This window comes from Schistocerca americana, chromosome 5 (assembly GCF_021461395.2).
Source record: "Schistocerca americana isolate TAMUIC-IGC-003095 chromosome 5, iqSchAmer2.1, whole genome shotgun sequence".
In the NCBI taxonomy this organism is placed as follows: domain Eukaryota; kingdom Metazoa; phylum Arthropoda; class Insecta; order Orthoptera; family Acrididae; genus Schistocerca; species Schistocerca americana.
The window spans coordinates 539,717,898-539,745,662 of record NC_060123.1 but is presented as its reverse complement, the minus strand read 5'-3'; the positions used below and the strand labels follow the sequence as shown (position 1 = coordinate 539,745,662).

Sequence of the window (27,765 nt, the reverse complement as noted above, 5' to 3'; positions counted from 1 at the left end):
AAATTAAGATCAGTCCATAGTGATGAAAGAGATTGGGAATTGGCTGATAAACATGTTTCGGCTGGAAATGAATACTATTCGTTCCCTTGATATTTCTAGTTTCTGACTGCTGGTATTTATTACTTTACACTTTAACTGCTATCGCTTTCGAAGCGGAAAGGCTCGATCTTACGGCACATAATGCTGTAATCTGCGAGTCATAATTGGTGAATAACAAAGGTGAGATTAGTCACTAAAATATCAGCGGAACAGCTGACGAGAACACCTCACTTCATACAAAAAAATTTATTCGTCGAACAAATACATTCTTTTTTCACACTCGCTTATCAGGCTTTAGATTTGGCTATGTCTACCCGTCGTTTCGTTTTACCGTCTGCGATGATTAAAAGGCACCTTACACGCGATCGCCAGGCAGAATTAACTCCTGTTGACTCTGCTGAGTTGAAGCTATTTATTCAGCTGGGGAACCACGGAAGTACGGTATAAAGAACTGTGCCAGAAAAGGAGATAGCGGCATTAGGGAAGATAGCTGCATCGTTGTTCTGCATGTCGCAAGAGAAACAGACGAAATGGAAAGGTTCATCAGCTGCTGGATTCTTACCACACAGCCTCGGATAGAAATACGGTAATTCAGTGCTCCTCGCATTCTCAAGCCATGAGAGATTGCATGTTTCGTCTCTTAACAAGGGGGCCGTGAGACCTGTTAATCAAGGATTTCGACGAGTTTTAGATACGTTGTACATGGGCCGTGATTAACTTGTCTGATTGTCTCCTTCTAAGACTTCGCACTGATGAAGAGCAAAGATTTGGTAAGGTGTGATCGGGCAAACGTCTCACTGCTGCTTGTCTGTTCTACATCTTAAATTAGAGGGAAATGGGCTAACTGCACATGTAGAACAAAGTAACGACTTCACTGCTTATACACAGGATCGAATATACTTACTCATACACTAGGATTTCGTACGTAACGATCTCGGCAAACTTGGTTCTTCAAGAATAACGTTAGTTTCAGATCACCCCAAACGACTGAGGCAATGCCAGATATATATAAAATTTTGTCTGAGATATATTTATCCAGAATTAAATAAAAAATAGTTACACTTCCTCCTTTATACCCAAGGTTTACGGTATGACTCTCATGGTCTTAAGGCAACTGCTCGAATTGGATATGTCCTGCCAAATATATCCAATTGCAGCTCCGTGCGCCCCATTGCTAGCTCTTGTGCCTCACTCTAAAATGGCTCATAACGTGAAAAGCCCGCTCTTCTGAGGAAGTAACAAACGTTGGAAAGAAACCTCATTTGCAAGACGAAGAACAGCTACACTAAACATGGTGAGTCGGTCATCTTCACTTTCTTATTCACATAAACATAAACACGAACTATGCCCACAAAAAAATTAAAAAATAGTTGCAGTCCTCTGGTTTCAAGCAAAGGTATCGGAGAGTTCAGTTGTAAGACATATACCGGAACGAGAAGCGACTGATAATCTCGGTTAATACGGACCAGAAACCTTACGGATAACTGGAAAACACGGACATACCGTAACCAACATGTATTTATCAACAACAGCTATTTACTGTATTTATAGGAGACGCTATATGTCACATTTGAAGGCCCACCGCATTATTTACACGCTACTCGCCGGAGCAACTGATCGGAAAATATCGTCCGGTAGCTGCTACGGAAAGGGCTAGGCAAAGGTATCCATAGTACAATCAAAAATTTCTGGACACGCGTATGTAACGCTGGAATGACCACTAGATATTACGAAAGGCAGATCCGTTATATAAAAGGAGGCGGAGAGTATTGTGTTGTCAGTAGAGAAGCAGTCCGCCCAGGGTAGCTGAGTAGTCAGTGCTACAGGAGGTCAGTCCTAAGGGCCCGGGTTCGATTCCGGGCTGGGTAGGAGATTTTCTCCGCTCAGGGACTGGCTGTGGTGTTGTTCTAACCATCCTCATTTCATCCCCATCGACGCGCAAGTCGCCGAAGTGGTGTCAAATCGAAAGACTTGCACCCGGCGAACGGTCTACCCGACGGGAGGCCCTAGTCACACGACATTTTAGTAGAGAAGCAGAGACAGCAGAATGGGCCGGTCACGAGCGCTCATTGACTTCTAACGTACGCTCATTGACTTCTAACGTAGAGCAGTCAATGCCGTGCGGGATTAGCCGAGCGGTCTCAGGCGCTGCAGTCATGGAATTTCCCGTGTGTTCCCGGCGGAGGTTCGTGTCCTCCCTCTGGCATGGGTGCGTGTGTTTGTCCTTAGGATAATTTAGGATAAGTAGTGTGTAAGCTTAGGGACTGATGACCTTAGCAGTTAGGTCCCATAAGATTTGACACACATTTGAACATTTTTTTTTTTTTTTTGAGTAGTCAATGAATGTCATCTGAGTAACAAATCCATCACAGGCATGTAAGACCTTCTAAATCTGTCAACGTCGACTGTTGATGATGTTTTTGTGAAGTGCAAAAATCACGGTTTAACCAAGACCTGTCGGACATCATGTACGGATGGGAAGCGACCGTCGAGCATTGCAGAGGGAGGTTATAAAAATTCACATGAAACAGTGGTAATAACAACTCGTGAGTTCCGAAGTGCTAGCAGCACCCCAACTACCACAAAAACTACGTAGGAAGTTGGAAAGAAAGAGGTTCAGTGGTCGAGCAGCTCGTTGTAAGCCACAGCTGTCCTTAGTCAGTGTAGAGTGGTGTTTGAGAGGGTGTAGGCCTACTTTACTTATAATGCGTACCTCTTTGAGGGTGTATCGTTGTTAATAGCTCAAACGGATACAGCTGCAAGTACATGATACTGTGAGATGTAATAGCACAGCGCATGTCCTCGAGAGCGGCAGACATTCATTTCGAATTCTTTTCCCTAAAAGGGATCTAGAGCTTCTCGAAGAGTATAACCTTATTTCAAGTTTTTCCAATATGTTTCGACAAACACAATAGTTTATAGAGGGGTTTTCTGGAACTTTATTGCATGTGCTCCGCAAGTCTGATTTACACAAACTATAGAATTTTGTGTTGTGGTGTCATCAAGCATTGTACATAGCAGCTTTGCATAAAACCACCCTATTCACTTTCCTGTCAGATTTATATCATAGGAATCTGTTGTACTGTATCTTAAAATTGTCTGAGACAATTTATAGTGAAAAGATGGAAATTTCGTTTCTGCCTCATCTAAGTTTATTAACATCGCTAGCACTTAGTCGTCTTTGAAACTGTCGTTGCTATTAAAATTTAATGCAGAAAGGGGTAGGCTCGTAATAATACCTCATAATGATACGTTGTAAAATGTAATAACGCAATCAAAGACTCTGAAAGGGGTTATACATTTCTAAAATTTGGAAAGTCTCACAGAAAGTGACACTTTCTGCCCTACTGTACTGTACCAACTTGGTTGGCCGAAGAAGCATTCACGCAAAAATATCTGCTGACTAGAAACAGTAGGCCGGTCGCTGTGGCCAAGCGCTTCTAGGCGCTTCAGTCCGGAACCACGCTGCTGCTACAGTCGCAGGCTCGAATCCTGCCTCGGGCACGGATGTGTGTGATGCCCTTAGGTTAGTTAAGTTTAAGCAGTTCTAAGTCTAGGGGACTGATGACCTCCGATGTTAAGTCTCATAGTGCTTAGAGCCATTTGAACGAGTTTTAGCAACAGTAATATTGGACTGCAAAGGAATATGATTAAAATTGCGTAAGGAGAGTGGTAGAGTAAGAATGAGACTGATCATACGGACATTTGATAGGTAATATTTGTAGAGGTTGAAGGCTTAGAAAAGGTAAAACGGACATAAAAGTAGCTGATAAAGAGGTTCTGAAGCAGTTGATTGGAAGAAGTCTACATTGAAAAATATACTTCACAGAAAAATGATTTGATAGGCCATATTTTGAGATTTAAGTGGTTAGCAACTAATTTTGGAACAGTGGTCTTGTTGCCCGCCTGTGACAATACAATATTTTTTGTGTTTCCGCCTTTTCAGTAAGTGTCTGTACCGTTTTCCACATTTTCTTAGCTTTGTTTGATGATTCCATAATAAGTTTGTCATTTTCCTTAATTTTGCTTCCCTTATTACACGACTCAGAGTTAACTTGTATTTTTTGAAGTAGTGAGCAAATTCAGGGCTGCTATCTGTTTTTGATAGTACAAAAAGTTCTCTTTTCCTTCTACATGATACATTGATCCCTGAGGTAATCCAAGTTTTGGGTTTGCTGGGGCCTTTACAAATTATTTTCTTTTTTGGATATGCAATACCAGATAAGTTTCGTGATGTGACGCAATTACTGTTTTCTCTAAACCACTGAACGTGTACTAAGAGTGCACCAGACGCGTTTTTTCTTCTTTTTGAAGCTTCAGTATTTGAATAAAGTAGCAAAATTTGTAAAAGTCAAATTGCTAAAAGAATTTAGTTCTTACATCATAGAGCAGAGGAGCAGTGGTCATTGGTGATGTCGGCGCGCAATATTCCTACTGCATCTCATACGCTTCTAAGAAGAGCACCACGATATTAGAATAAAATTGGTTCCTGATGTTTTTATCGTTTAGGAGCCGTAATTTAACACCAGTGTCACTTTTGTGGGGCCTGTATCTGATAGAAGCGAAAGCAGCTGATGCAGAGTCCGGAGACAATGGCCAGATCATACGCACTTTGCGCTTGCTCAAAATAATCGCAGGTAACTGTTAAATAGCACGAAATAATTTCAGCAGAACGAAATCCATGGATGAACTAGATCTGCATTTGGCACAATGTTGCTCTTTACGATGATCTGCTGAGCTCGCGGTTCCAGATAATTTTTCTGAAACAAATTTTACAAAATCATAATTAATGTTAGCTTAATAATTGCGCCGAGAACTTTTAGTTATAAATGCTAACAAGAATGTGAACCATTTTTAACATATTTAATTATAACTCATGTCTACATCTACTAAGACACACTTATACAAATTATCTGCTCCGTTCCGTGGAGACAAGAGAAGTGGGGAGATTCAGTTACCTGAGAGGAGCTTCGCTCCTTGCTTTTTCTAAAACGTGTGAAAATACGCCGATTCGTTTCAGCCATAGACGGATTTATGTAATATCGTTGATATTAAATTACGGTTCATGCAAATAGTTCAAATGGCTCTGAGCACTATGGGACTTAACATCTGAGGCCATCGTCCCCTAGAAGTTAGAGAACTACGTAAATCTAACTAACCTAAAGACAGCACACACATTCATGCCCGAGGCAGGATTCGAACCTGCGACCGTAGCGGTCGTGCGGTTCCAGACTGAAGCGTCTAGAACCGCTCGGCCACAGTGGCCGGCTACAGTTCACGCAAGTTTTACTACATTTTTTTTGACAGTTTAAAATATTTCTCTAATAAAAGAACACATTAGCGCAAGAAAAATACTTGGAAATAATTCATATATATGGTTCAAGTAATGCTTTAGCCAGAAGCACAGATATATATTTTGTGCATTTTGATATATTTATGTCGTATACATATTAATGTATTTATTACAGGCGAATAATATTGTTATTATGTATACAACGAATGTATAAGAGAGTGTATTATGAAGTGCGAACAACAAATGAAGACTGCGTTTTTTAATGTTACAGTGAACGGAGGACCTCGCTCTGTCGACTGAAAGCAGATTCTAGATTATTCACCACTTCCCGAGAGTACCGTGGTGGCATGTGTTCATTAGACTGAAAGCAGCTTGTTGGTTATTCAAAACTTTCCGACAATACCGCAGTGGCATGTGGTCATTAGGTCGATATCCTTTTCGTTAAAGCAGCATTAACAGACGAAAACCGCTACTCCTCTCTGGGAGAGCAGTTTAGTTTGCTGTAACGTGACTGCACGTTCTTCATTTCGGTGCTTCTACCAAGGAATATATTCTGGTCGCAACAACAATTAAAACCGATCCGTCCAGATGGCTGTATAACTCTCTAACCGCAAAGCCGGAAATAGGAGTCTTGTTAGGGGAGTCGCAACTACGAAAAAATATATCTGTGCCAATACGTCTTATGGTTATTGAAATGTACTGTTCTGTATACGAACCTGCCAGATTGCTCTCTTTCAATTGTTCGTTGAAGCTCCATGCCTTCTTTGGTCACATTCGAGATGATTCTTTCACGTCTTCTGGTCAGTAATGGTGTCAAGGGAAGTACCTCTCAAGTGTTTATTGCGATAGGAAACTGAGTGAAAAAACGGGTTAGGATTTCAACCGCGCCCTCGAAGTCGAGATTATAAGGACTAGTGCTGAGGAGGAAATCGCTTGCGTCCTTTAGGGGTCAACCATCCCAGTATTCATATTAATCGATTTAGGCTGCGGACACAAAGGCTCCGGCAACGATCGCAAGACGCCATCGCCAGAGGTCACGCGGAAACATCGACTGGCAGCTTGGTCACGCTGCTTCCGACCTCATTCGTAAGCTTGTGGCGGGGTGCATGCTACAACGCTTCTGTTCTTAGAGACGAGCCACTCATCCCGGTCTTTGCTATTTTGCATGTATTACTGCATGTGCCTCGGGAAGAACGTGACGAAAACCACACATTCCTTCCTCAGTTACTGGAACAACCGGACCAGTCTTACGAATACATGAGAATGAAGAAAGAAACCTTATATTACGAACTCGAAATGACACTTGGTGACACTAAGAAAAAACCCAGCTCGGAAAAGTGCTTTTTGCAACCTTACAATAACATAATTCATTTAATCCTTCTTCATTTCTTGAAGAATATAGATGGCTGGCGAACGAGCTCAATTTAAAACTTGTATGCTGCTCATTACACTACCTCACAATTGCCAGATCATCTACTGAGTGGCGCTATAATACGACTGAAGTTAAAACATCGAATGACTTAAATTTTTTGAACAAGGTTCCAGGTGATTTTAACGCAAGTGCAGCCATTCATAGAGGTCCAGTGTGGGTTGTTGTTATCATATGGCAGTGAAACGTGGCAGATACGCTAATTCGTTAATGCGCATCCGATTTACAATGGAAAAAATAGTTCTACAGGAGCAAATCTGGCGTTGTACAAAATCTCGTCAGCGTCTCCAGTGTTCGCATTGAACAAACTGTGTAAGCGGCGTTAAATAACAAAATCAACATTGTGCCTTTCGCACTTTTTTGACCTTTCTGCCCGGACGCGTTGCTAATCGATTACGTATGGAAACATTTCTATAGGTCTTTCTTGCATCCAAAACGCCAGATTTGAACCTGGTGGCCAAATTGGACCTACGTATTAACGCATTAGAATATCTACCTAGATTCCTTCCCATACAATAATTACAGCTCCCGTCGGATCTCTCTGAGCAGCTCTGATTATAACCGTCTGGTTCCTTGTTCAAAAAACTGAAGTTGTTCTACACCTCTTTTTAACTTCAGTTCTAGCAGAGTACCATTTTGTACAGGACGTTACACTAGGCCTGTGAGCTAGTATGATGAGCAGGGTACAGTTTTTAAACTGAATTCGATCGCAAACCATCTGCATCCTTCTATTATTGCAATCAGATCGTAGTACGCAAAAAAATGTTCAAATGAGTGTGAATTCCTAAGCGACCAAACTGCTGAGGTCATCGGCCCCTAGACTTACACACTACTTACACTAATTTAAACTAACTGATGCTAAGAACAACACACACACCTATGCCCGAGGGTGGACTCGAACCTCTTGTGCTTCAGAGATATTTCCCAGGTGATAAAGAAATAGTTTTCGAGATCTGAAATGACAATAGAATGACAACATTTCATTATAAAAATAACGAATTAATTTTTACAAACTATTTCACAATATAGCACTTCAAGTTCGCGATAAAGTAGCCATTTCAGACAATGTATTCCGAGATATACGCTGTTATATATTGACCGTCCTCAGGATCCCACAATTTCCGTTTCCCTGTACTAACACAGTGAGTTTATGAATTTCTCACAATCCAACTGTTTTGAATTGCGCCGACCGTTCGCCCATAGTCTAATGTTCGGGTACTGAAATCTGTTGTACCGGGACAGCACACTTACTGCAGTACTCATTAGATAAATAGACAGGCCGTCCGCGGCCGACGTCGCTTGTCGGAGGAAACTCCAACGTCGGTGCCAACAGTGATCACCGCCTTAGGTTGAACACGGCAATTTTAATTCTGGATGGTATGTCGGGTATTTGAAATTCTTTCCTCCGGATTGCGAGTCCACTTGATCAGACAAACCTACACTTCACTAACTTTATTAAGAAATTTTTGCAGTTAAATTTGTTGCTTCTGAACGTTAGGCCGTACCGTATTCAACTTTTTTTGTTGTGTATTTTACCACATATAGTTATCGACCCATTCTGGATTTGGATCATGACTTGAGCTACAAACAGGGGCCCAGCAGGGGTAGCAGGGTGATTAAGACGCAGGGTTCGCATTCTGGAGGATGGCTATCCAAATTCAGGTTTTCAGTTGTCTCCCTAAATCGGTAAGACAAATGATGCCATGATGGTTCCTTTGAAAAGAAAAGGCCGAATGCCTTCCGGATAATCCCAAAGCTGATTTTTGTTCTGTCTATAAAGACCTCGTGTCGACCGGACGATACACCCTAATCTCCCATCCTTCCTTCGATATGAGGTCTATACCGTCTCTGAAATGCCGACGTCTGCGAACACTGTTCACACACCAGTCTACGAAGTGTAGTTGCTGTCCATCTTAGTACAAGGAATGAGATTTGCAAAGACTTTATATCCTGGTATCGACATGTCCACTGCTTACTATCCGTGCCAGCTGCGCAGAGAAATTGCGTTGCAGTGTCAAATATTTAGGCACTGTCCAGCAAAGTTCACAAGTGTGTATTTTTCGTCTGTAGCTATATGAACATCAGTTTGTGACCAATTTGCATAACTCCTTCGCGATGTGTGTATTTCGCACTTAGAATAGAGAAAAGTTACGTTCTCCGTAGGCATAACTACGAGCTTGTCCCGCACCACTGACAGAACTATTGGTCCAGAATCAGTCTCAGGAAAGTTGGAAGCTGTACCAGATACTGACCGTTAGCAAGTGTACCCGGAGCCGATGCATGATAAATCTAAATTCCGTTTCGTTGTTCGTAGGCAACGGCCTTGCCGCAGTGGAGACACCGATTCCCGTGAGATCACCGCAGTTAAGCGCTGTCGGTCGTGGTCGGCGCTTAGATATGTGACCATCCAGGCAGCCATGCGCTGTTGCCATTTTTCGGGGTGCACGTAGCCTCGTGATGCCAACTGAGGAGCTACTCGACCGATTAGTAGCGGCTTCGGTCAAGAATACCATCATAACAACCGGGAGAGCGGTGTGCTGACCCCACGCCCCTCCTATCCGCATCCTCCACTGAGGATGACACGGCGGTCGGATGGTCCCGGTAGGCCACTCGTGGCCTGAAGACTTAGTGTTTCGATGTTCTTATCTAAACTTCTTTTAAAAGAACTAAAATGATATTTATGGAATCCAAATGTTCCACTTCGCCAAGGTCGACACCAATTTAAAACATACATTTTAATGTCCTGTGTCACCCTCCTAGTCTCAGTATTGAACTTACATCTAACGCCCCCCCCCCCCGGATTATTTATTGCAGTCCAATACCTTTCTTCTCTTATAGGTATTACCCTATGCGGTTCCTTCTAGTACCACTGCAGTTATTCACTGACGTCTAAATAGATTTTACAAACTGTCCATTCATCTAGAGAGTACTTTTCCTCAGTTTCTAATATTGACGAGTCTGTGGGGAACCTCCGAATTGCTTATCCTGTTAAACCGTTTAATTTTCAGCGTCCTTCTACAAAGCCAAACGGTCCCATTCTATTACCTTTTTTTTCTCCCACAAAAAAAAAAAATTACTCACTTGCATACAATGCTGTACCCTACACGTACAGTCTCAGAAACTTCTTCCACAAATTGAGGCCAATGCTTGGACGTCTTGCAAGGAATAAACAAGTTCTTAAAATTTTGACATTGTTGTAGTTAACATCACTACACAGTATAATAATGGCTGTAAATAAATCGCTTGTCCTTCTATTAACGATCAAATGAATAAATACGAATATGATGGTCAGCATCATACAGTTTTTTCACAATTGTGGTGGACAGATTTTGTAATTTCAATCAGGAAAGAAAGTTGTTGTTAAGTTTGTGGTGATACATTACAGTGCGTCTGTTGCAGAACCTGAAGTCCAGGACCTGGGACTCATCGCGAACGCCAACAGCGAAGCGGCTCCTCTGTGGCACCGGCTGGGTGCAGCAGTCGTCCTAATGGGTGCCGCGTGCTCTCTGATCCTTGTATAGCAGGTGAGAGCGAATTCTCCAATTACTCTCCATTATCAGCTACTCCCTCTCAACCCATCCCTCTACTTCTCCCTCTTCCAGATTCATAAACACTCAAACATATCTAATTCCTCTTTTCCAAATACTCGTTACCAGAAAGCTATTTCCGCCAGATTCGAGGAATCCTTTGTAGCAGCCAGTATATAATGTATATTCCACTTGTTTCGTCCGCATAGCTGTATCCAGTTATTGCTTTATATTGTCCCTTTATAATACCGCGAGCGGAGAAAGACAAAGACTATTGTTTACCACTACATACCGACTTTACCCGATTATGTGAGACACGGCACTAAATAGGCTGTACAAACTTTTCCTCTCAAACGCTCTCTGAATGTGCCTCGATCGTTATGTGCTAAACAAAGAAGCTTGTAAACTAAATTTACAACTGACGGTCATCATATTGAATGTACCTGGTGAAATAAACACGCACACTCGCAGTTTCTGTGGATGGAGATACCACACACTTTATAGTTCTTGTGTGGCATACGAGAATCATATTGTAAATCTTCCAGTAGAGCCGTATAAAGACGACATTGTGATTCAAAATATGTTCACTGTTCATTTCATACTATTGAGACTAAACACGTGGTGCTTCAAAATCCCCTTTCATTCTTGGCTGCAGTACTATGTAATTAACTTCCACACCTCTATTTTCGTTCTGTGAAAACTGCAGATTACCTGCAGATCTGGTTGACGGCGTATCCGCATTGGTGGATTACGGGAACCCAAATTTTTTGTAGTGATCGATCTATGGGGTGTCTAGATGCCATCATCAACTTCTTCCTGTTGCTGTCCTTTCCATCTGTGTTTTATACGAGTATTTTATACGAGTAAGTTGAACACAAACTCCAATTTTCTGTACAGGTTTCGGAAATCTCGGAACCGAGGTGATGTAAAACTTTTTTCATGTGTGCTTTTGCTGGAAATATTAGCTCTTTTCTGTCCTGCAAATCTTCACGTAGTGCAAAGTGAAAATAACTCTGCTCACGTTCCCTCTCTTCCTATATCTTAAATCTACATCCACATCTATACCTATACTCCGCAAGCCACCCTGCGGTACGTGAATGAGGGTACTTTGTGTACTACTGTCACTTTCTCCCCTCACCTGTTCCAGTTGCGAATAGTTCCCCGGAAGAACGATTGCCGCCATGCCTTCCAGTTGGCTCGAATTCATCTAATTTTTAATTCCTGTAATCTTCGCGAGGTATACATTGGAGGCAGAGTTATATTTGTTGATTCTTCTACGAACGTACGATCACCGAACTTTAACAGTAAACGTAGAACGCCTCTGTTACAGCGTCTGCCACTGAAGTTGATTGGTCACCTCTGTGACGCTTTCGTGCTTACCAACAGAATGTGTAACGAAATATGCTGCTATTCTTCCGAGCATCTTGTTTCCTCCATCTATCCCCTACTGACGATCTATATTGAAGTACTGGTCGTACGAGAGTTCTGCAAGGTACCTGCTTTTTTAGTGGACTATATGTCCTGAGGTTTCTCCAGTTAATCTCAGTCCGGCATCTACCTTTCCTGCTATTAGTTTTATGTGGCCATTCAACTTGTTTATGTTGAGGGTCTATTGCCACACTCTGCAGCGAGATTCCATCCTCCGCATTTCTTCCTGCGTAGCATCATCTGTGAAAAGCCTCATGGCACTTCCGATGTTGTCTACAGTATCAAAAATGGTTCAAATGGCTCTGAGCACTATGGGACTTAACATCTGAGGTCATCAGTCCCCTAGAGCTTAGAACTACTTAAACCTAACTAACCTAAGGACATCACACAAATCCATGCCCGAGGCAGGATTCGAACCTGCGGCCGCAGCGGTCGCTCGGTTCCATATGGTAGCGTCTGGAACCGCTCGGTCACCGCGGCCGGCGTCTACAGTATCGTTTACATACATTACGAAATGCCACGGTCCTATAACACTTTCTTGGGGCACGCCCAAAGTTACTCTTACTTCTGAGGACTTGTTTGGGTGTCTACATAACTGCGAGTGAGCTTCTTTATTATAAGTTCATATCGGACCTATGTGCTTTAAATTACAATATCGTTATAGTTGTTGCACTGATGGTTTCGCGTTTGCCTTTAAAACAGTATACTGATATAGTCAACATTATTTGGTGCTGTATTTGTAGCAGATACATTTGAATCTCTCAAAATGTAGCAAACGTTTGTCTTTTAGTAGATACCATGTAAACAGGACGTACGATCTACTGTGTCATCTCGTGTTCAAATTATTTCCTAACGGGCTATAGTTTTCTCAATCCTATCAGTTCGCACTTATTCTTTGTACCGGCAATATCGGCGTATTCTTTTGTAATGCGCCGGGAAATGAATAAAATAATTGGGGTTGAGACAAACAGTTCAGTTACATATGTGCAACTACGACTTGTATCAGTCATTACGCGCTCAAGGAACATACTACAGTTCTACGAGAACATTTGCAAAGAAATTTATACCTTCTATTCGTCTTCCCTAACACCAGTCGGTCCCGTTTCACGTAGTTCATTAATATTACCCGTAAAAACGTACACAATCTGACACACTCCACGTGTTCAATATTTATGAAATCTAAATAAGCCTTTTACGAAGGTTGTCGTTAATATTCGTTCACGCTCATATTTCCAGTGGTGTTTTCCGCATGTAAATTTAACAACGAAATAAAATTTCAGTGAATGTACGCAAACAGCCGACAAACTCCGCCGTTTAAGAGATTCTCGTTTCCAGTAGCAGTGCCACATCAATGTACCCATTGTCAGAACCGCTTATATCACTGCATTCAGCACTTCTGGCCCTTATCTTTGCTATAATGAATGCACATTCGTCTCTCTCCCGCTTCTTACTCTTGCTCGTAACACCACCAGGAGGCATTCAACCTCGCTATGGGCAGTGGAGGTAATGTTATGTTTATCAGTGTACGTCAAGTACGAGTAGCAGGCTATGACGCAAGGACGACGTCGTGTGGAACTTTGGTTGTGGCTGTGATTTCTGCACGGATAGCCGAAGCGCTTAAGCGTAAGGCGGGAAGACGGATTCGAGCCCCGGTCTGGCACAAATTTTGATTGTCATCATTCTAATACGCAAATGAACGTGCTTCACATTCGTAGCTACGATTAGATTTCCCCTATCTTCTAAAGAGACGGTGAATGTGGTCTCATTATTAAATACAGCATCATTGCACCACTCTGACCCTTTGTTAACGTGGTTCTTGGCTAACGGAGCCTTTTCTATCCGTTCACGTATATTTTCTCCTTGCCGTTCTCCTTCTATAGTGAACCGTAGCACGGATGATTGAATTATCAGTTATCGCAATCTTGCAGCGACTGAACTGCAGTTTTAGGTGCACTCTGTCGAGGATTACGCTTAATCTTTAATATGGCTTAACCGCCATTCTCTTTCATTTAACTTCCTTCGCACTTCTTTTTGAAGGATAGATTTTGTGTGATTGTCCTCCTAATATGCTCTTCTACACTTCCGGATCTGTTTGTCATACTAAATTCTGATATGCTGTCCAGAGTTGTTGGTGAATGATAGCCAAAATGCTAAGAACTCCTTATAAAAAGCATCATCTTTGCAAAAGATAAATAGTTATGACATAAAAAGCGTCATCTGTTGTTTGTTCTATGGAGTTTTTTGGTTTCAATGAAAATCCATGTAATTTAAGCGTATGTGTCAGTTTTCACCTTTCTACCTACATTATTCTGTGAAGTCTTACATGTTCAAATGTTAATTGACTTTTGGATCACCCTGTAGTATAGAGTGAATTTCCTGACTGTAAATATCGTAATGCGACTCATTCAGACACTGGCAGTTCTATGAACTCTGCATAGTAGTACATAAACAGAAGGAATGTGGAGCCTAAATTCAGTTCCAAACCTTACGATGTAATGCCGTACGCTGGGTATGGTATGACTGAATGTGAAATGCAGTTATTGTCATATGTAACACTCGTTTATTTATGTATCGTACATGTAATCCTAAAGCCGGCCGTGGTGGTCGAGCGGTTCTAGGCACTACAGTGTGGACCCGCTACGGTCGCAGGTTCGAATCCTGCCTCGGGCATGGATGTGTGTGATGTCCTTAGGTTAGTTAGGTTTAAGCAGTTCTAAGTTCTAGGGGACTGATGACCTCAGAAGTTAAGTGCCATAGTGCTCAGATCCATTTGAACCAATTTGTAATCCTAAGGCCACATATGTACATAGCGATAAGTAATCATGAATTACATTTTAAAATTATAGACACATAATATTCAGAATCAAAACTTTTAAAGTAAGAGCTTAATGGTTTTCATGATTGCATCTTATGTCTTTGCTCTTAGAAAAAATTGTACGAGAGGCGTTGAATAAGTAATGCAAAGCATTTTTTTCTCGGCCAGTTTGGGATGAGACAATGGGCAATCTGTTGTGGGGCATTGTGGCGGCGCTGTAAGTAGGCTTCATAATGGTGGCTATAGCAAAGATGGCTTACAAGGAGAAGCTATCACCGCGTTTCTTTTGGCGGAAATACCTTAGCCCTTGCAGAATGTCTATGGGAGTGAACAAAACCATAGTGAGTCGTTGGGCGGGGCGTCTGTGATCGCAACTATGTCGCACAAATCGGTCCGATCTCCCGCTTAACTGGACGCCTCTGTTGGTAGTCCTGATACACTTGTCCACCGGTTGGGGTAATCAAAGGTGTGTACCCGCTGGGTTCCTCGCTTTCCGACTTCCAACTGTGTTTTGAAAAGCGGATGCACTCCGCGGGAATCATTACATGGGTGATGGGGAGGTTATTGATGCAGAGAGGCGTTGGCTCCGACTTCGACCAATAAAATGGTACTACGCGGGTATACAGGCCCTTCCAGTAAGGTGGCATAACACCGACACATTTAACGGAGATTATGCTGAAAAATAGTGACTTGTAGGCAAAAGAGTGGTGGATAATGTGGTGTACTGGAATCCTGAGTAAACAGAACACAGCATGTTGTTCTCAATGGAGAGACGTCTACAGACGTTAAAGTAACCTCTGGCGTGCCACAGGGGAGTGTTATGGGACCATTGCTTTTCACAATATATATAAATGACCTAGTAGATAGTGTCGGAAGTTCCATGTGGCCTTTCGCGGATGGTGCTGAAGTATACAGAGTAGTTGCAGCATTAGAAAATTGCAGCGAAATACAGGAATATCTGCAGCGGAGAGGCACTTGGTGCAGGGAGTGGCAACTGACCCTTAACATAGACAAATGTAAAGTATTGCGAATACATAAAAAGAAGGATCCTTTATTGTATGATTATATGATAGCGGAACAAACACTGGTAGCACTGGGAGTATGCATGCGGAACGATTTGAAGTCGAATGATCATATAAAATTAATTGTTGGTAAGGCGGGTACCAGGTTGAGATTCATTGGGGGAGTCCTTAGAAAATATAGTCCATCAACAAAGGAGGTGGCTTACGAAACACCAACCTATACTTGAGTATTGCTCATCAGTGTGGGATCCGTAACAGATCGGGTTGACGGAGGAGATACAGAAGATCGAAAGAAGAGCGGCGCGTTTCGTCACAGGGTTATTTGGTAAGCGTGATAGCGCTACGGAGATGTTTAGCAAACTCAAGTGGCAGACTCTGCAAGAGAGACGCTCTGCAACGCGGTGTAGCTTACTGTCCAGGTTTCGAGAGGGTGCGTTTCTGGATGAGGTATGGAATATATTGCTTCTCCCTCCTTATACCGCCGGCCGAGGTGGCCGTGCGGTTAAAGGCGCTGCAGTCTGGAACCACGGGACCGCTACGGTCGCAGGTTCGAATCCTGCCTCGGGCATGGATGTTTGTGATGTCCTTAGGTTAGTTAGGTTTAAGTAGTTCTAAGTTCTAGGGGACTAATGACCTCAGCAGTTGAGTCCTATAGTGCTCAGAGCCATTTGAACTATTTGAACCTCCTTATACCTCCCGTGGAGTTCACGAATGTAAAATTAGAGAGATTCGAGCGCGCACGGAGTCTTTCCGGCAGTCGTTCTTCCCGCGAACCATACGCGACTGGAACAGGAAAGGGAGGTAATGACTGTGGCACGTAAAGTGCCCTCCACCACACACCGTTGGGTGGCTTGCGGTGTATAAATGTAGATGTAGATGTAGAAAAGCAACCTGGTTTCAGAAAAAAAAGTGCTGCGGTAATTATTGAACGCCCATCGTACCTTGATGTTGCTGTACCGTACGTAGGTTCTGTCAGATGATAACCGATGTGTCTAAAGGAATTTCGATATAGTAAAACAATATCTTTTAGCAGCTTTGTGCTGATATTATACAACAAAATGTTTCCCGTGCAAGCTACAGCGCACGACTTTAATGTTAATAACAGCCTCGAATATTGTCTTCAGATGTTTGTACAAAGCAACAACAAGAGATGAGTCCAATGGGTTGGTTTCGCTGTTGCAGGTAAACACGTAAGGTGGAAGATCCATAGTTACCACAGCGGGGCGACCGCGGCTGGCGCTGGTCAACCACGTGTTCTCTCCCACCGCCGCCGGCCGCCGCTGCCTGCATCCGTCTACTTGTGCATAACGGCGACACTTCGCAGTACCTAACCAGAGTGGTGTTTACTTTCTCGTCGAGTGCTGAATCGTATGGCTTAGGAAGACAATAACAGTGTCGTCTGAATCGTAAAAGTTGTGAACCTCCATTTGTCAGACTAACAGTGTACCCAAAATATTTCTGCAGAAAGTGGAAGAATTGTATCATCTGTAATCCAAGAACGAAAAAAGTGTTTTAGCAAAAATAGCTTTTCTCCGTCTTTAATTTAGTAGGTTTTTGCATGCTACGTCATACACTCCCTGGGCAAGAGACTACCAGTTGAAGACATTTGTGCCTTAGCATTTTCGTTCTTTGAGTTTTTTTCGGCCACATCACAGTCTACTTTTAGATCGCCATTTTATTTGAACGTGTTGAACTCTGATGTGTGTACAGTAGCACTGCCTGTTTTTGTGTGATGCAGGAGTTACTTTTGTTAAAACGTGCATTGTTCTTGAGATCGGGAAATTTCGCTAAGAGTTAAGTACTAAAATAGTCCACTTTTCATTCCCTGACTAATCAACATATTTTTCTTAAGAGTCCCTTTTTAAATCACTTCAATGAACCCATTACGAGAAGTGCAAGAATGTTTTCATAAATAACATAATTCCATAAAATCAATATAGTGTGTGATCCAGATTTATTTATTTGAGATGTTGATGTTACTAGCATGAAAAGAAACAAATATTGTTTATCACAACACTGTTTCAAGATTGATAAATTTCAATATTCCATGCACATAAGCTGATTTACTATATCATTCGTAATTCTTTAATTAATTTTTGTAACGATGTATGTGATAAAATGTGTTTAATATGTAAAATAAATATTTTGAAAATTAGTGATTCCATTTTCATTTTGAATCAATTCATCAAAGAAGTTCAGTGCTAGATGTATCATAGTATCTTCAGATGGACTTCCAACAAAATAAGTAACCACTAATGAGCTTGCTGCTTGAAACCTATGAAGAATTAGCGTAACGTAAGGTTACCTTACTGTTTAGGAGATGGTCAGTGACTTAGAATAGAGCTCCGGTACTCAATCTTCGTATATCTCGTGGAACACCGACATGAATTGCTAGCGACGCGACCTACGGTTGGCAATGTTATGATCAGTTGCTTCCTTACTGAAATTCTACGGCAAGGTAAGTGACGGCAATAGGTTTCTACCTATCACTTCATTCCATTACATACTTACTGGTTATCAAGCAGTTGGACATAACTAAGGCGATGGCCGTATTCCTGAGCAAACTGCAGTCAGTGTTCCCGGGCAGTCAGTCATCCAGCGGTTAACCGGGTCGGACACTGCATATCTTTGGTGATATGCTCAAAACTAGTGTAGCCAAAGTACCAAAGCCGTTGCTGCTGCTAATATTTACCGTTACGTAATGAGTACGCTAGTATTAGTTTTTGTGAAAACGACACGATTGTTGCAGAGTTGACCTTACTCGCACGATATGTTAATTTCCTGGAGTCCGACTACTCTTGAATCAAAACGATAATAGAGAGATTTAAAGGCAGGTGTATCGTCACAACCTCTGATTATTTTAATATTTGTCGTGCAATGAAAGATACATCGCTGCTCCTACAACATATACCATTTGGATGTGTACATAGTAAGAAAGAGCAGTATGATTGAGAAGAGCTCTGTCCCCACGAAACACGGACTTACATTCTCCACAGACTATAAGCGGCGTCTACTGCGAATCAGAGATCACAAGACAACATGAAACGTAACTGCGGCACAGTATTTACATTCTCTTCCATTCAAACGATAAACAGACTGAAAACCATTCAACGCTACCTACACCGTTGCAGAGTGTTTACCAACTTCCAACGCACATGATACAGTCGGCAGTTCATAATGAACAATTCCCTCTGCAGACAGTGCACATTAATTTTCATGGGAAAATACTCAAACCAGTAGTTTGAGAAAGATACTACTTAAACAGCGCTATAAATGAAAATAAAACACTACACAGCCACAACGCACGTCCAGTGGATGACATGCCCAATTATACACGCTATTATGCCTTGCCTGAACTAATAAAAATTATGAAAATAACTGCTTCGAGTGATTATTATTATACCCACTGTAGCACTCAAACTTTCGCAGCAGCTCTGGAGTACTGCACTGTAAACCATCACAAGGTAAGCACAGTCAGTCACAAACGCATGTAAGACAATATTCAAAATTGAAGAAAATGTGCTGCAACTAATCCTTGGAAATTGTATTATCCACAAAATTGATTCAAGTTAGTTTAATGAATTCGTGTACAGAGAATATGTCCATGCTGTAATGCTATTGCTGAAGTGCACTGAGCTGATGAAAGTCATGGGTAGCGATATGCACATATAAAGGTGGCGGTACTATCGCATACACAAGAAAAAATGGCGGTGCGTTGGCGGAGCTGTCATTTGCATTCAGGTGATTGATGTGAAAAGGTTTCCGACGTGATTATGGACGCCCGGCGGGAATGGATAGAATTTGAACTTGGAATGGTAGAAGGAGCTACACGGATGTGCTATTCCATTTTGGAAATCGTTGGGGGACTTCATTATTCCGAGATCCACAGGGTCAAGGCTATGCCGAGAATACCAAATTTCAGGCATTGCAATTAATAACGCTCTGGCCGATGGCCTTCACTTTATGACCGAGAGCAGTGCTGTTAGCGTAGAGTTGTCAGCAATAGCACACAAGCAGCGTTGCGTGACATACCCGCAAAAGTCAATGTGGAGGATACACGGACGTGTGCGCTAGGACAGCGCGGCGAAACATTTGGCGTTAATGCGTTATGGCAGCAGACGACAGTCGCGAATGCCTTCGCTTAAAAGCGCAACAGCGTCTGCAGCACCTCTATCGAACTAGTGATCATATCGGTTGGACCCTAGACGACTGGAAAACCACGCTCTCGTCAGGTGAGTCCCGATGTCAGTTGGTAAGAGCTAGTGGTAGGGTTCTAGTGTGACGCGTACCCCACGGCAAGGCATGGGCCAAAGTTGTCAATAAGGCACTGTTCAAGCCGGTGGTAGTTCCGTAACGGTGTGGGCTGTGTTTACATGAAATAGTCTGGTCGAAATGAACCGATCGCTGCCTGAAAATGTCTATGCTCAGCTGGTTGGAGACCGTTTTCAGCCATTCATGGACTTCATTTGTATGGATGACAATGCACCATGTCATCGAGCCAGAATTGTCCGTGACTGGTTAGAAGAACGTTCTGTACATTTCGAGAGAATAAAAGGACCACGCATATCGCCCGACATTTACCCAGTCGAACATTTATCGGATATAATGAAGAGGCCAATTCGTGCTCAGAATCATGCACCAGCAACATTTTCGCAGTTATCAGCGGCTATAGAGGCTGCGTGGCTTAATACTTCTGCAAGGGACTTCCAATGACTTGTTGAGTCCATGCCAAGTCATGTTGCTGCATTCCTCCGGGCAAAAGGAGTTCCGGTACGATATTAAAAGGTACCCCGTGACTTTTCTCACCTTAGTATGTAACTGGTCATCAGAGTCAACAGCAAACTTACTGTTAGAAGTTTACTTTCATATGAGTTAGTTAATCAAGGTATTCAGAGGTCCTTTAGGAAAGCGTAATTTGGAATAACAAGTGACAGTGAATAAGATTAGTTAGAATACAAACTATTGTTGGGTAGGACTTGCGTGGAGCGGGTTTCGGTCAGGGACTTCAGCACACGTGGAGATTAATTTAGCGATTAATTTACGAAACATAATAGTACTACTGGATAACGGAACTGTAACACAACTTCAGCAACACTATATACCGTTCTGTATCCAGTAAAGATCCTTAAGCAGGTCTTAAAACAATTAATACCCATAATATATTCCATGCAATAAACATAAAATCGAACCTTTGTCCTAGGATACATAACTGATCAACAAGATCAATAATTTACAATGCATGATACTCGGCCATAAACAGAGGTTATTATTGTTACCACTTCCACAGTTGAACATTAGATGCAAAAATAGTTCTCTGGCTTAGGCGGGATCAGTTACATAACATAGGACTACACACTGATGTAGTACTACTACTACTACTATTAACATCACCAGAGAGCTACCACAACATGTAGCTCACAATGCTCTATCAAAGTACCTACGGATATATCATAAAAATTCTTCCACGGGGAGTTACAGCAGCCCATACCTATGCGTTTTATACAACCTGCAATACTTCTACAAACCACAGAAGACATTGTTATACTTTCTCGCTCACTATACACGAACTTTTAGTCCTACAGCATAAATGAAAGCGACGTTATTATAGGTAATTTAATGCAGTTAAATTTTGTACTGGAATATGTTTTCACTGGAGTCATGGTTTTCGAGTTACTCAAGAGAAACGTGTTGAAAGTCATCATTGTAATTTTTGTAGAACAATTCCTAAAATACAGCTGCTAGCTAAAACGTATCCCAGCACAAAATTTAACTGCGTTAAACTTCCTATAAAAAGATACTGTTCATTTTTCTGTAGGATAATAGCTTGCATGTAGTGAGGGAGAGAATACGAAAACTTTCTCATGGTATTTGAAGGTGTTGTGGGTTCTATGAAACCCATAGGTAGGGGCAGATGGATCATTCTGTATTATAACACAAACAGCTGAATCGACACAGGATAAGTAACAGGATGAATTCTTGGTACAAGTTATACTCACCACATACTAATACAAAATCTGGTTAATACAACCAAATTACACTTGCAGCATGAACACTTGAAACGTCCCCTTTTTGAAGAATTATACAAGACTGCTTTAACTGACACACAATATTTTTTAGCGCAACGCAATCTGACTTTCAATAATCCCTACAAAAGAATGGCCCTGTCTAATATTAACCTATACCTTTCACAAATCACTTACCTCACAAAAATCTTCGTTACTCAAGCTACTGCAATACAGCGAGCGCCACTACTGCTAGCTAAATAAAAGATTCAAACTAAGGAAGGCACTAACTACTGATAGGCATAGTTAGCAAATGAAAGATTTTAATAGAGAACAAACACTGTATTTACCTTAATAGTCATATTATATATAGCAGTTCATGACAGTCTTACAAATTTCAAAACTCCGCCATCTCTCTCCCCACATCCATCACTGCTGGCGGCTCACCTCCAACTGCGCAACGCTACGCGCTGTTAACATCCAGCTGCCGCTGCCCAGCACTACAATGGCAGACAACAATGCAAACTAGCCACAGACTGCACACAGCACAGTCAGTGATTTTCATACAGAGCGCTACGTAACGTTGCCAATAAGAAAACATAAACAGCCTACTTACATAGCCCCCATGCTCCCCACGAAATATTTTACAAATTGTTTTGGGCAGTGGCCAATAATGATTTGATAAAATTTTTCATAATTACGATAAAAAAGATATCAAATGCACACACTTATTGATACACTGTTGGTCAAAAGCTAAAATTTTCTCACAGTCCATAAAGACAGTCCTGATCGTTCATCACAGTAAAATAGCAGTGTTTTTCTCAAAGTCTGAGCAGTAAAAGAAAATGCACACAGAAGTAGTGGATCTCCATGCTGTCTTGAAGAAGTAGTGTTGTCCTTCCAATGGAAAGACAGTGCTGACTCTTGACGTGCAGACAAGTAATGGGTCACAACAGAGCAAACCCACAGTAGAGTCAATCGACGTTTTGAAGAGTATTGGTAGGTCATCACAGAGCAGACCCACTGTAGTCCTGGTAGAGATTACGGTATTGGTGGGCCACCAGAGGCACAGACCCACTGCAGTCCTTGTAGAAATAATGGTACTGGTGAGTCAGCAAAGACACAGACCCACTGTAGTCCTTGTAGAGACGGCCAGCAGCCATCTGTTGCAAATGTGCAGGTGCACAATCACCATCGAAGAGTCTTGCGGACAATATAGCAAGTCCATAAACCACCACTTGTGCACTCACAAAGTTTCTGGAATTGTCCTTAGAACCAGCAATGCTGTTTTCCAGTCCCTTGCTGAATCATTAACACACGTGCAAACACTATCAGTCCCTACTTCTCACATATTGTCCATATACTATGACCAACAGAAACGTGTGCAGTGAAATGTAACTTAATTTGAAGAACTGGTGTCTATACAATTATAAATTTACAACATGAAAATACAATTACAAAGGTACAAAATACATCATTAAAGAACATAATAGCACAGATAACATTTGTAGTAATATGGGCTTTACAAAAGAATCGAAATAACATATACATCAGTGTTACAGGAATTATGACATAAGTACATACATAAAAGATCAGAATAATTATTGAAACATCGACTTCACACATGAGCATTAAAACAGAACAGAATTAATAATGTCTAACATCTTTACAAAGTAAATAACATATTATTAATGCAAATTATATTTGAGGATAAAAGTATTCCTCATCATAGTTCATATAGCTGAGTATTAGAAACATTCTACAACATAAGTCTTACCAGATAAAATGTTAAGACAGGAAGAACATAAATACACAAGGGTCCACACACACTTTCTTTACTTCTCGGAGATCTCCCTTCATTCTTCATTATTCCCAAAAGGTCCTATCTATACCTGCATTCTGTACTTTTTTCGTATAACTTCTCAATGCGTTTCTTCCAATTCATCGCAACTCATTCTCTTATATAGTCTACCCCCTCTTAAGCTAACTTAAATCTACTGAGCTCAGATGCTAAACTAAGGGGTGAGGCAATGCAGCAGCACAAAACAATTAACACAAACAGCAATGACAAAAAAATGCAGATTTTCAAAGGAAGCAGCATTACAGAAATTAGCAAAGCAATTGCAATATTACAACTAATATAAGGCAATGTGCAGCAAACAAGAAAAATAAATCTGGCTTAGCAGAGTAACACAAATTAAAATTCAGTAGCACTATGCCTGGCAAACAGCAGCAGAAAATGAAATAACTTATACCTAAACATGACACAGCTCAAGCAGAAAAAATAGTACACTAAAGATAACAATGCAGATAAGGGAAATGTATAATCACATCTTAATGTCTAAGTAATTAAAGTGGTGCACCACAACTTATTCTACAAAATAAATTACCAAGTACTTGAAAAGAAAATTATGAATGCAGTTCCTATGAAGGTAAATGTCTTTTTGTGCTCCCTCATTTTTTTTAAAAAAATTATTATTTACTCGATCTGTAGACAGAAAATATTTATATTAGTACATCTATAAAATTTTATAATAACCAATGCAGCAGTGCAGCTAGAAACTAGATATTAAAGAAAATGAGCAAATATGTACAAAGGAAGGCATGACACATCATTCATTAGCCATATGGCATTTCATAAGATAGTACAGAAAATCTCTCAACTAGAAAGACAGTAGTCATAAGCAGGTGTATAGACGTAAAATATTTCTCGTCATTTCATTAGACATTTCAGTAAATATAATAAATTAAGAGCGCCACTGTGTTATCATATGTTTTCAAGTTTGAGAGTGTGGTATTTGCGATGCTTTCAACAAAGAAATGTCACTAGCGAGGATAATGGCCTGTTATTTTTTTTTTTTTTTTTGCACCTAATGGCTTTCTTTTGTCAGACGACTACCTCTCAGCTGGGCGTCCAAAACGCATTACGTCAAAGTTGCTTACCTTTCTTACTGAAGTATTTACGACAGCAGTTTCCGCTACAATTTCACAGGTCAAGAATTTGGGTTACACATCTGTAGAAACAAAATCCTATAAATATAACAGCGTCCAAAAAATTTTTGCCAGCATTGTGATACATTCACGCATATACACACATTTCATAACTCTTAAAGTACGATTCTTGGTTTCCAACAACCTTTTTCACAAACCAGAGTCCCTAACCACTGCTCATTATTCCTTACCTTATTCGTCGACACTTCGTCAATAATTCATCATTACAGATATGTAGCATAATCAAATAACTCATATAGCATCAGCTTACTGATCATAAACATACCGCAACAGCATAATACACATAGTCATCGTAATAATAACATCATAACACCTCAGTCAACTCTCAAAATCGTCGTAGCTTCCTCCAATAATTTCAAAACCTAAAAAAATTCACTGCTCATGTCAAAAGTGTCATCTGCCTCAAACGCACTTCAAAAATCATGATCCCATACCAAATACATCATTCAAAGCTCTCATAGTATCACAATGGTTCCGAAAAAATATGAACAGTTTTCAGAGTACAGACAAAATACAGTTTCATAAGTGTGAAGTTATCCAACTGTGTAATTGCGTAAACATCTGTCACTGATGTAATAAAAAAATGTTTGTTTCTCTGTTAAATAATCAGATAGCTGTGTAATTTACGTGTTAGAGAAATATGGTACCGATGTGTAAAGTTGTATAAACAAATACCATATTAGCTAGGGCTCCTTGTGCTTGCCGAACACATGGTACACAAAGTAAGCGTGTACCCCCCTGAGGATTATACCCTCAGCTACTACAGATTACAGCAATGGAATGAAATGTATCACGGAAAATCTTTGTATCATTGTACTTCAAATATCTTTAAAAATAAATGATTTAAGTACAAAATTAATCACTCAAATACGTGTACTGTAGCGCTAAATATGCATCTTGCTGTAAGATAATCTCTGTGGAAGTGTCGTAGTTATTTTCCTCCGAAAGCTAGGTTCTGCAAAAGCCAATGTACTTACCTTATGATAAAACAAAAGTGAAATGCTTTGCGTATAGATATCGTAGTTATTACGTACAGTACCGTGATCAAGAAAGTACTACACTGTAACATATTGTTGTGCTAATAAAAAAAAGGATGTCTTATTGTAGCTATACCACAAAGTCACTATTAAACATGTTTTACTTTCCAGAAGAATTCAGAAAAACTGTGCAGATATAAAGCAGATACAGCACAAAAGCAACAGTGTAAATTGTGTCACACATTAGTAGCATCGTGATATAATTGTGTAGCTGTCAAAGAAACCAAGTGCTAAGTCATCTTTAATCCCACAGAAAGTACTTCAAATAAAGAATGTCTTTTCAAGTAAACCAAAATGTTGCATGAAAATCTCATTAGCAGTGCCAGTACATGTTCTATGTATGTAAGCCTGATAGTCGTTAAGTAATCGTGCAACTAACAAGCAAGAATGTGCAAATAACAACACTGTTTCGTCTGTTCACTATAACAATGCATTCGTAATTTCTGTTTAAATAAGTTCTCTTGGTTCTTGATTGGATATTTAACTTCAAAACATTGTTGCATGTTAACAGTTTCTCAGTGTGACAAAGCGTATTAGTAGCGTCAATTGAAAAGTTTGATGGCAAAGACAAAGTTAAAAAGCAGATTATCTTTGAATAAACGGTTTTACATTTGAAATGTGGTACAATCTTTTACTCTTCAAAGTACTCAGAGTTTCAGCTTGAACGCAATTATCATGCAGTATACGTCGGTAAATAATACTGGAATTTTTCTCAAGGTTAGCTTCTATGTTTTTTTCTCTGAGCCAGCCGGCACACGTGGGTGCCTGCGGCGGGAGTCATTGTCTGTCTCTTTGTTGGCGCGCGTTGTTATCGGGATTAGGAGACCTAACTTCTACAAATTCGCCTTGCCGAGAGGGCCCAGCTCTGTTAGAATCCCGCCAGTTCTGATGAAATTCACGTCTGTCGTTTTGTCGGTAGTTTACATAGTTTCTTGTTTGTCGGTCATGTGGAGGACAATTTCTGCCTGAATCGTAACTGCGCGCTGAACTGTTGCGTCTGAAGTTATTCTGTCTCCCGTGATAATAATAGTTCTGGTTGCCATATTGTCTGTTTCTATGATTGTCTCTGTCATAGTCATTACCGTGGAGAGGTGATCTTTCCCTGTAATTATTACTACTCTGCCAACGGTTGTCATACAGGTGGTGTCTGTTTTGGTCACGATATGTGTTGTGAGAATAGCCTTGTCGTGTCCAGTTATTATTTCTTTCATCGCGGAATTGTGACAGATGTGACCTGTAATTGTTGTGTACCTGTTTTCGCGTTCCGCGATTGTCAGTGTCAATTTCCAGTGCTTGTAGCAGTCCCTGAAAAGCTTCGATGTCGTCTTTGCAACGTCCTGCTAAAATAATATGTCGTAAATGTTCAGGCAATTTGAGTAAGCAAATGCGGATGAGTTCTGAGGGGCTGTATGGGTTTGAAAGATACTGATTCTTATGCAACATGTCTTCAAAATATTTGACAAGACTGGAAAATTCAGATTGTTCAAAGTGTTTCATCATCATGATGCTATGTTTTAGTCGGTCTTGTGTAGCTTGAGACCAATATGCTGAGAGGAAGGCATGGTAAAATTCTCCTTCACTGTGACAATCGTGAATGACCGATCGCATTCATAGAGCTGGTTCATTCTCTAAGTAGCCACACATAAATTCTAATCTGTGTTCTAACGACCAGTTGGGAGGAAAACAATGAGAGAATTGATGGAGCCATGCTTGTGGATGAATGTCGTTGCCAGAATTCTTAAATGTTTTGAATTTACGTGTAGTAATGAACAATTATAGTCAAAATCATCATGTCGGCGAGTCGCATATCGGTCATTGTTAGGTCGTGTCGGCCGTTCCATTTCAAAATTCGGTGCACATTGCCAATTTCTTTCATAACTTCCGAAATGCCCTGTGTTATTATTTTGCGGCTTTTCCGTATTTCTAAGTCCCTCTTCCCGTGTTGGAGCGCGAGTGTCCCCTGAAAATTTTAATTTTTGTATTACTTGTGCCAACTGATCTTGACCTTCCCGGATTTCTCTTTTGTACTGTATATTGATTTGATTTTGATTGAATTTCCTAATTTGTTCGCACTCTTCTGTGTCATTAAAGACTACCGGTTTTGTGTCATTCAGATTATCATCTACCTTCGTAGATAAATTAGTGAACTGATCCGAAAGTT

At 40.9% G+C, this 27,765-nt stretch overlaps 1 protein-coding gene across 3 annotated transcripts in view; it reads left to right on the top strand.

Moving 5' to 3' along the window:
* LOC124615503 (lachesin-like) overlaps nucleotides 1-17,644 on the top strand; it is an 878,988-nt gene extending 861,344 nt beyond the window's left edge. Inside the window, exons 11-12 of one of the 3 annotated variants that reach the window (XM_047143457.1) lie at nucleotides 10,161-10,285; nucleotides 16,736-17,644. In XM_047143457.1, coding sequence (XP_046999413.1) covers nucleotides 10,161-10,282 — 122 coding nt within the window. In that variant the 3' untranslated portion in view covers nucleotides 10,283-10,285; nucleotides 16,736-17,644. The remainder of the gene's footprint in view (nucleotides 1-10,160; nucleotides 10,286-16,735) is intronic. The other 2 variants (XM_047143456.1, XM_047143458.1) reach the window with 2 other exon arrangements.
* The last annotated feature ends 10,121 nt before the right edge of the window (nucleotides 17,645-27,765 follow it).